At 35.1% G+C, this 10,649-nt stretch overlaps 1 protein-coding gene across 1 annotated transcript in view; it reads right to left on the reverse strand.

The window, feature by feature from the left end:
• Positions 1–6,660: 6,660 nt before the first annotated feature.
• LOC107854758 (subtilisin-like protease SBT5.3) overlaps positions 6,661–10,649 on the reverse strand; it is a 12,570-nt gene continuing 8,581 nt past the window's right edge. The window contains exons 6-11 of the mRNA XM_016699760.2: positions 9,035–9,575; positions 8,447–8,544; positions 8,125–8,370; positions 7,856–7,970; positions 7,562–7,775; positions 6,661–7,376 (exon numbers count right to left, since the gene is read on the reverse strand). Coding sequence (XP_016555246.2) covers positions 6,820–7,376; positions 7,562–7,775; positions 7,856–7,970; positions 8,125–8,370; positions 8,447–8,544; positions 9,035–9,575 — 1,771 coding nt within the window. The 3' untranslated portion in view covers positions 6,661–6,819. The remainder of the gene's footprint in view (positions 7,377–7,561; positions 7,776–7,855; positions 7,971–8,124; positions 8,371–8,446; positions 8,545–9,034; positions 9,576–10,649) is intronic.

A 10,649-nucleotide genomic window follows, 5' to 3' on the forward strand; every position in this document is an offset into this window, starting at 1 on the left:
TTATCCTCCCTGTGTGTAATACCCCCGGGAGATTTTTCGTTGAAATTTTGTGCGTAAACGTGTTGGGTTCTATCTTCTAGAATGAATTATAAAATTTTTGTGTGAAATGTCTTAGATTATGATCCACCATTGCGTAGAGTATCGAATAAGATTTCCAATGATATATGGATCATCCAAAACGAACACCCGAGCGACGAGTTATGAACATTCCTATCGAACCACTATCTTAGAACTCTTTGACCTTATCAGTTCGCACCTATCAAACTAAACTATAAAATGCATAATCTTGTTTAAAGGATCAATGTCTAATCAGTAAAAAATTACATTCATAAAGTTACTGTACTTTATGTGTGTCTGTGATGATAGCCTGATCAATAATACATAATTTTCACGCATGAAAGTGGATCCATTCATCTGCACGCACCTTATTCTACCTACCCAACCAATGTCAGATAGTGTTTATTCTTCACTTTCCATTGATAAGTAGTATACAAGACTATGGAGGCTCAAAGGGTAACTTTCTTCAATGTCAAATGACTACTTGCCCGTCAAGAAAGAATAAGTGCTACAAGTCATGACTTTTCCCCTTTTTTGTTTTTAAATATGTTTATATAGTAAAACAGTCACCAATTTGGATTAATTAAGGTATGTGATAACTATTAAAAAATAGGTGAACAGTCGTGACTTCTTGTCTAACATATTCAAAACAACCGATGAATCAAATTCCCCATTTATTGAAACTGATGAATCAACTGTTCGAAGAAATCAAAACATATCCTTCAACAGATGGTCCATCTGTCATAATAAATAATCCATATATTATAACAGATATCTTATCTGTTGTATATACAGACCATTTGTTGTAGCAGATGGTAAATCTATTGCGACAGTGGGTTATTTGTTGTGACATATGGACGATCTATTGCAACAACTCAATAATAATGGTTGTTATTAAGTCTCAAACCGTTTTAAAAAGGTGAGAAGTTTGAATGTAAAAGAAAAAGTTGAGACTTTTCACAGAAAATAAAAAGTCAGCAGTTTGAATGTAATTAATATAATGGAGCTAAACAGTCTTGCCTTTTTGCCTAACATATTAAGATTCAATCCTCTATAAATAGGTCCCTCCTTAATCTTTATCCTACTCCACTTTTATTTATTTTTTGCATTTTGTCTTTTCGTATTACATCTTCAACCACTTCTATTCAAAGAGCATATTTCTTTCTCGTTAAGGTAAGTATTTTTCTCTGTAAATCTACCAGTTGGTAGTATATGTTGTATTACATTTGGACTCTTTTCTTTACTTTTGTGTTTACGTTTTTTGTTAATTCATGCGTGTTCTAGATATGGTTGATCCTGTTTGGGACATTGCTATTCTGCGTGACACTGTACAGGAACTTCAAACGCAGGTTAATGACCTACAGAGGGAGTTAGTCGCCGTGAGAGCGAAGATGTTAGAGAGATGCAGAGGCTTATGAAGGCCCTATTCTACTGGTTGACGATTTATCAGCTGGAAATAATAATGATGATGATGATAATAATAATAATTAGAATATGTTTTTTCTTTTAACGTATGTATTTTAATTTTTCTAGATCGGATCTATATCTAATGTATTTTGTTTTTCGTTTAATGAAAATTTATGTTTGGTTGACTTTGGATTTTTAATTATTATTTAATTTTCATTATGTTATTTCTTCTTCTAAACATGTTAACATGTCAATAGTTGGAGGTGAGGAGAAATTTTGAATCTAGTAGCAATAGCAATTTTGGCTTTTGAGTTCTTTCAACAGATGGACCATGTGTTGGAATAGATTGGTCATCAGTTGGGTTTCTGTCAATAGATTATCCAACTGTTGCGACAAATTTGTAATCTGTTGGAGGAAAATATTCTATTTTGATGAACTATATTGTGTTCTTCCAGCCAATGTTCATCTGTTACAATAGATGGGTAATCTACAGAAAATAATTTTGTGGTCTGCTATATTTAGTTCATGTTTTACCTCTTTTTATTGATGAACAAGTTATTAAAAAAGATATTTTATATAATAAATGATTACATTTACGTTCACGACAATGAGTTAAATATATAAAAGTCCACAACAAACAACAACACAAGTTTTTGCAATTACAACGATTATGGTGGATTACGATCCGGACATATAGTTCTTTTGTGGCCAGTGCTCTTATATACGGAGTAATTGTTTCTTCTTGATGAAAATGATTCTCCGACTCCACGCCTCCTCTTATGTGGCCTTCTTCCCGATTTGATAGCGCTTAGGTCAATATATTCCCCAAAAGATCTATAGGAACAACCCAAGATTCTTCGAGAGGCACCAGAGTAATATGCCCACTATATGCCATTGTGTATTTTTTTTTCACCAAATAATATGGAGAGGAGTACTCATAAATTTTAGTTTCATATTTTGCACCATATTGAGCTCGAAAAGCTGCCATAGCATGTGTACAGGGTATTTTGTCCAAGTCAAAAACTCTGCACGTACAAGATCTTGTTTGATGATCGACCGAGGCAACATCACTATGACCGTTGATACTAAACTTATAATTTTCTATTTGATGAGATAATAACTTATTCCCCAGAATGATATTCGTTGATATCATTTTTCCACTTCTAGAACAAATGGGGTTCCTGCGTCCTCAAACTCCACACGTCTTTCGTGAAAAAATTGGTCATACTTCTTGTTTATTATTTTAAACAGAGCCACGATGGGAAATTCTCGTTCATCACCAAACAATGAATTCACTGATTCAGTTATGTTTGATGTCATAATATTGTACCTATACAAAAAAATCACTTAGTACGACATCATACTAAACTTGTAACTCAAACAAGACATTAAATTCATAAGAATGTACCTATTTGTTGGATAGAATGCCCGGCTCCATATCTCAAAACTGATACGTACGAGGTGTTCTGCTACCTTGGGATGCATACCCGCTATTTGATTGAAATAGTCTAAGAACTCTTCTCTACTATATGCTTTAGCTGCTCTATAAAAAAGGGTCACGACCCTTTTGTTGTGAAAGTTAGCCTGAATTTTCTCTCTAAGATGCCTGATGCAACAACCAAAGTGAGCTGAAGTGAAGAAAATTGAACCCATCTTTGGAATACTTAGATGCCTATCCGAAACAAAACACAACTCTTCGATATCTTCAACTCAGCTTCGCAGTTGTTCAAAAAATATCCATAAGAGGCATCGCATTCCTTGTCTGCTACACAAAAAGTGACAAGAAAGATGTGATTCTCCACATCTTACACCACCACCACTAGCAGAACTCCATTATACCTGCTCCTCAAGAAGGTACCATCGACGGCTATGCCTTTTCTAAAATGTCAAAAACCTTGAATCTACGAACCATAGGATACAAAAAAATACTTGAACCTTCCGTTTCCATCAACATGCAACGCCGTCTTACTTCCGAGATTTTTGGACTCAAGCATGTAATGGTAGACATCGAGGACTGCATACCCATGCTCGTGTGTCTCCCTAATCAAGTCCTTGGCAATCCCCATGGTCGTATATATCTTCCAATAACTGATAAGGACACCTAATTATGTAAGAAGTTGATTGTCCATAACCCTTGTAGAAGGGTCTTTGCCATCGGGAAATCTATTCTTGAAATATTCACTGAGGACCTTTGTGTGGCGTGAGAATTTTGGCCCAAAATGTGCTCTGAACCACTTGTGTGATACTTTTCATGTTTATGAATGACAAATCTATCAGAACTTAAGTACTTCACCGCTCTTAACCCCACTTGCAGTTCGGATTAGCTCATTTGTAGTAAAAGACTTTGCTCGAATTAATCACCTTCATTATTATAAAATATTTTTTCAAACAAGAAATAAACAAAGTAGTAGATAGCTTTTTCTTGTCCTATAATGACATTCCCTTGTAAAAGTTGATCTCATCGTCTTGACGATCGCCAGACTGTGTCGATCGAGAAGACTGCCCACCTATTGGTCATATCAATGGGCATAGGTGTTTGATCATCATCTGGAATATTCATGTCTAGATCATCCAACCTATCATCAAAGATGTCTTGTTGTTCTTCTTCTTTTACATTTTGGTTCTCATTTTCTCTTGTCTTTTCAACCACGTACACCCTTAACACCGGCCTGGATGAATCACTAAGATAAGCACGCAACCGAACCTGATCGATTATCTTGAAAGGCAGTACCTTCTGATCAAGAAGACTGCCCACCATATTGGTCACATTAACGAGCTTAGATGTTTGATCATCATCTGAAATATTCATGGCTAGATCAGCCAACCTATCATTAAAGATGTCTTGTTGTTGTTCTTCTTCTACATTATGGTTCTCATTCTCTCTTGTCTTTTCAACCACGTACACCCTTAACACCAGCCTGGATGAATCACTAAGATAAGCACACAATCGAACCTGATCGGTTATCTTGAAAGGTAGTACCCTCTAATTTTCAAAGGAGTTGTGCATATAGCTGATGACGAGTTCTTCCGATTGACAATTCAGTCCACAATAGCTGATGATTAATTTAACAAAATCATCATACGAAACATCACTTTGGACTGTCATAGCTATTGTTTCTAATATTTCACCCTTCTTTCAATGCCATACATATCGATTTCTCTTCTCGATCCATTGACCATGACAATACACCCCTATTGTTATTGATCCCTCAATTAGTGGTACCTAAATAAAGTCATTTGTTAAAAAAAGTTAATAGTGATTTCATAGTGCCGTAACATGAATCCTAATAGATGTGTAATTGTTGTAATGAGTGAAAAATAAGTCGCAACAGGTAAGTGATCAGTCACAATACATTACTTACCTATTGGGATTCATGTTATACTCCTGAAGCTGATTTCAATAGACGAGTTATCTGTTGTAACAAGTGAATTATATATTGCAACAGACTATACATCTGTTGCAATAAATAAAATGCCTGTTGGGATAGATGTTACAGTACTAAGGAACCTTTGAAGCTGATTCCAATAGATGAGTAACATGTTATAACAAAATAATTAACCTGTTGCGACAGATGACTTACCTATTGCAACAGACGATGCGTCTGTTGGAATTGAGTTCAGGTTCTATTGCAATGGGTTACTAATCTGTTGCAACAGACGACACGTCTGTTGCAATTGAGTTCAGGTTCTGTTGTAACAGGTTACTAATCTATTGTAACAGATATTTACCCTATTGCAATAGATAAATAGTCTGTTACAACATATAGGTCATATGTTGCAACAAATGACCCATCTGTTCGATTCATGTTACGGCACTATAGAACCATAAACATGAATCCAACATATGAGTCTTCCATTGCAACAGATGGTTCATCTATCGCAACAGATGATTGATCTATTTAAATAGATATCTCTTATGTTGCATTCATGTTCGCTACTATCTATTGTTTAAAAAACAGCACATAACAATTACTCAGATGGCAAATTCAACTAAAAATCATAATTTGACTTACCAAAGTCTCCTGTGAAGTAATGCCAAAGCGGAAAGTGATGTATTAAACAAAAATTGACCTAAGAAATTGATCAAATAGTAATAATAACGATAACAAAAACAACAACAATGGTCAACAAGAAGAAGATAAGGATGATAATGAAGTAGAAGATGATGATAATGAAGCAGAAGATGATGAATAAAGTAGCATCAACAGTGAACAACAAAAATTGCTAAGAGAGAGAAAACAACAATGGATGAGAAGAGAGATAAACGCGCCTTTTTTTCCTCCGTTTCCTGTTTTATTAGGTAAACATTTGAATCAAAGTGTAAATTTAAAAACTTGTGGGTTATTCTCAAACTTACCCAACTTTCTTAATCTATAATAAAGTAATTGTCACTTACACTCATTTATTAAGATTTGAGTCACCTACACCTCATTTTCAAACTCTTTTGTTACTTTTAACTCAAAGCTCCTAGAAGCTAAAAAAAAAAAAAGTTACAAAAATATGAAGAGGAGAAAGAAGCACTAACAAAAAGCAAGGAGTTTTGTTTCTTCTAAATAACATGTACAAATTGTATATATTCAAAATAATTTTATCATATATAGGATTTGTATTTGTTATTTGATTCTAAATTATTATTATAATAGTTTAGTTATAGAAGGAATTGGTTTGGGTCCGTAATTTGATTTTTGTATTCTTAATATTGGCACATAAAAATGTTATTATATTTGGTCCCATATGTTACGACTATACAACGAATTCAGTGGTTGATTTATTTTATTTTATTTTTAAAAAAAGATTACCATATTTTTCCTTTTTTTCTTATTATTTTAGGAAAATAAATTTGAGTTACCATAAATTTTTTTCCCTTGTAGGAACTTTATACTAAATCTTATTTTTTAATCAAACAAATAATTAATTAATAATTTGAAAAAGATATATAAAAAGATGATTTTTTCTATTGCAGACTGTTTTAATGAAGAACAAAAAGTTTAAATCATTTTTCGAAGCTTCTTCACACTTTTAACATATTAATATTAATATTATATATATATATATATATATATATATATATATATATATATATTAAAATTTTGCAATTACAGTATATAGAAAAGATTAAACCGTTTGATATTCAAAAAGTATGGGTGTGACTAATTAATAATTAGCGTTCAATAATCAGACAGAGGAATTACTTGCTGTCATCCAAATTTATGGGATTTATATTAACTTCTCTTGTCTCATTGGAACACCAAAACATCCTCATGATATATAAAGTTTTGATGATCGACAGTTATTCGAGTACTTTGTGTGGGATGAATAGTATTATACAAGTAACAATAAGCTGACAAACGAATCCTACCTAACATTTTTAATAAAACTAGTTTTCACTACAATGGGACTTCTAACATAATGCTTGTTATTATCAGACCATATTAACTGGCCAAATACATAATCTTTTGGGGCTTTATGTCCTATAACTTTCAGAGTCATCTTGAAACTTTTCTCCTCTCCAATCTTCTTGAACTCCAATGTGTTTGGCTCAACAACAACAGAAATTCCAATCGGTGGTCGAATACGAGCTTTGTAAGTTCCCGGGGACCCAACATTCTTCAAAGTTCTAGTCACCACAACCGAGCCATTGAGCTTGGGCACAGTGATTGAGGGTAGGTTCAAATTGCTAAAACTAATAGGCTCAGGACATTTGAAGTAGCCTTGTGTGAAGAAACTGATTTGAGTTTCGTTGTACCCTTGGGCACAGAGAAAGTTCATGTAGTCATCGATCGTTATGTCATAAACCAAGCCAGGATCCATAGCGCGGTTTGGCCATATATGTCCTGATCCATAAGCAAATGGTGATACCTTGAGGTGAGTTGAATTTGTCATTGGCTTAAATGTGTTGTCTCGTGTTCTTGCTGCACAAGAAGAGAAGAGTGACGAGGCATCATGATCATATGAAAGTTCACATAAAATTCATCTAGTTCTCTTCTTGTTGGCTCATATGATCAAGACATCAAGAAAAGTTGCAATTAGCACTTAAAGAGTATAACCAGACAACATAAGCAAATTCGTATGCATAATCGAAAGGGTTAAGTCCTACCGGATGTCATTATGGCAGATTTGATGGCTGCAGGACTCCAAGTTGGATGGAGGGTCTTCAAAAGACCAGCAACACCAGCCACATGAGGGCATGACATTGAAGTGCCTGTCATTGTGTTAAATTTAACTTGACGATTATCTAAACCTATTTCTGAAGGCCCTTGATCTCCAGTATAGGCGGCTAGTATGTTCACTCCCGGGGCAGTAATATCTGGCTGGAAAGATTTATACTCGTTAAAAAGACAGTTTTTTCTTTAATGAACTTGAAACTAGCAATATTGAAATGGTAAAAGACCTTAAGAATCTCTGGTGTCACTCTATTAGGTCCAATGGACGAAAAGGCAGCCATAATTGGCGCTGGCTTCGTTCCCAATTCAGTTTTTGGCCAAGTAATGTAAGCTGTAGCTGTCCTGCAAACGAGCAATGACGTTAACAAGAAATAAAATAGTAAATGAAGGGAATGTAGAGGATTCCTCTTGTTATAGCTATGTATACCGACTCATTTGTTGTACCATGAAAATTTAACTCAACAATCACAGTTAGCATAAACGATGTTAGTTATACCTTGTTGCATGAACGTAAGATAAGACTTTAAGTCCATCGGAGTAGCTTATAAAAGTTGCAGGGCAGAGGTAAGGTTCAGCATACATTTCATTTCCAAAGAACGCGCTGTTGAGTATAACAATACCAACTGCACCTACTAAAATAGCTTGTGTGCACTTATCAAATGCTGCACTACCCCCTCTATGGCAAACCAAAATAGCCCCCTTCGCCTTCTTAGGATCCAACGTCCCCGCTATGCAAAAATTACTGTACAAGCACATAAACAAGTTATCAAAGCTAGATTAGATTGTATTAAGCAGTATGGAAGAGAAGTAATACTCACGCTTCTTGAGTTGTTGCATTTGCAACTTTAGCAGATGCACCAGTAATAATTGGGAACGATTTGCCTTCGGGCAGTGCTCCAGTTGAAAGGCTTACTCCCTAAAAACCAAGAAATCTGAATACTGTTAAATCACAACTTAAGTCTCGCTTATGAGAACTGACGCTTCCAACTCTCCACAAGGAGTTTCATCCCACACTTAAAGCTTCCCGAAAGTACAGTTAATCCTCTTTATAACAATCTTGTTCCTTCCAATGTTCTTTTTTTTTGGCTTTTATAGAGACCCTCTTATACACCTATCGCAACTTTTGACATTTAAATCTTGTTTGGTTGTTATAGACAAAAATTATTGGACCAAACTTAAAGTGAGAAATAGCAAATTAAAATCAACTAATATTTGAGAAAGGTTGTTACTATGATGGAAGTTAATGTTACTGATAAACTGTTGTTATAGGAGTGGTAAAATATGACATGATCGGTTCCAAAAAATTTTGGCTGTTAAAAAGAAATGTTGTAATATAGATTGATTGTTATAGAGAGGTTTGACAGTATTATTTTGCAGAAAAAGTATAGCGGACAAGAGAAACATACTCTGTAACGTTTATTGTTTCCTAGGACAACATAGCTGGCAAACTCACGATCCATTGTGCTTGCTCCCACAGTAATGAGCCAAGGTGCAATGTTGGCTATTGTACCAGGATAAGCACCAGAATTACCACCCGAGGTAACCACAACAATGCCATGCTTTACAGCATGAAACGAACCGATAGCAATACTGTCTAAGGCATATGGTACGGGTAGTCCTCCCATTGATATTGAAAGCACGTCAACACCATCATGAATTGCCATATCGAATGCAGCCAAGACATCTGCATCAGTACACGAGTCCGATGGAATAATAGGAGGCCAGCAAGCCTTGTAAGCCGCAACTCGTGCTTTTGGTGATCCACCCTTTGCTGTGCCATTGCCATACCCAAAAATGTTAGCTCCTTCGACAAAATTACCTCCGGCTGTGGACAACGTGTGGGATCCGTGCCCTAACGTGTCTCGTGGCGTGTAGAATTTGGAGGTTACGAGAGCTCCTGCTTCAGCAGCAAATCCTTTGATGAAGTATCTTGCTCCAATCAACTTCCTTCAATATTTATAGGAAACTCGATTGGTCAAAAGTTATCTTGATCTTAAACTAGCATAAACCTGTATAAATCACATTACTTCATACGTTCCAGTTTATATGACGAAATTTTCCTTTTGAGTCATTCCAACGTGTTTGATGCCATATCATTTTTACACTGTTGTCACAACTTTCAAGAACTCAAATTCATTAAATTACGCAAGTAATACATTTCTTGAAAACATTTCCTATAGGTAAAATGACTTGCCTAATAAAAAAGTAGATAAAAGAAGGTTTGTAAGTGGCATTCCATACTGATTGTCTCCTCCAACCCTCCAACACCCCCACCCTCAACCCACCACCATCCCTACCCCCACCACTCCTTCCCCTACGCCACCCCTTGTAGCAGTGTCTCACTTAGATGCAGAGGCGGACCCACGTGGTTAGCCGACGGTGCACGTGCATCCGGTAACTTTTTAAAAAAAATCGTATATATATGTATAAATATCCTACTAAAGAGTTAATATATATAATTGTGCACCCTCAATAACAAAAAATGTTTGGGTGAACTGGTTCTAAACTCATATGCTAGCATCCTTTGGACCCCGGCGTTGCGGGTTCGATTCTTGGTGAATGCCCCTTTTTTTTTCATTTACCTAACACAGTAACATTTAATTGCCACCAGCTGGTGGGCGTTCGGTCGGTTCGGTCTGATTGTTTAATATTGGTTCGATTTTTCGGATTGACAAAAATGATATTCATAACCAAACCAAAATAAATTCGGTTTGGTTCGATTTTTACAAATTCGGTTCGGTTATTTCGGATTTTTATTTCGGTTTGAAATATTTAAAGTAGTTAGCCTCTCTTTTTCATAACAGAGCATTTAAATTGATGGATATTTTTAGAAAAGTTATTTTTTTCAAACCTATTTTTCATTTCCAAATATAAATAATTATAAATAACTCAACATGGATGAAACGAAATAAAATAATCATAAGCTTAACATAATACATAACGTCATTAATCATTACATATAATATAACCTTGCATAAATAGTCTACAAAACAACACAAAACTCGTAAAAATAGTCCATAA

This window comes from Capsicum annuum, chromosome 9, assembly GCF_002878395.1.
Source record: "Capsicum annuum cultivar UCD-10X-F1 chromosome 9, UCD10Xv1.1, whole genome shotgun sequence".
NCBI lineage: Eukaryota > Viridiplantae > Streptophyta > Magnoliopsida > Solanales > Solanaceae > Capsicum > Capsicum annuum.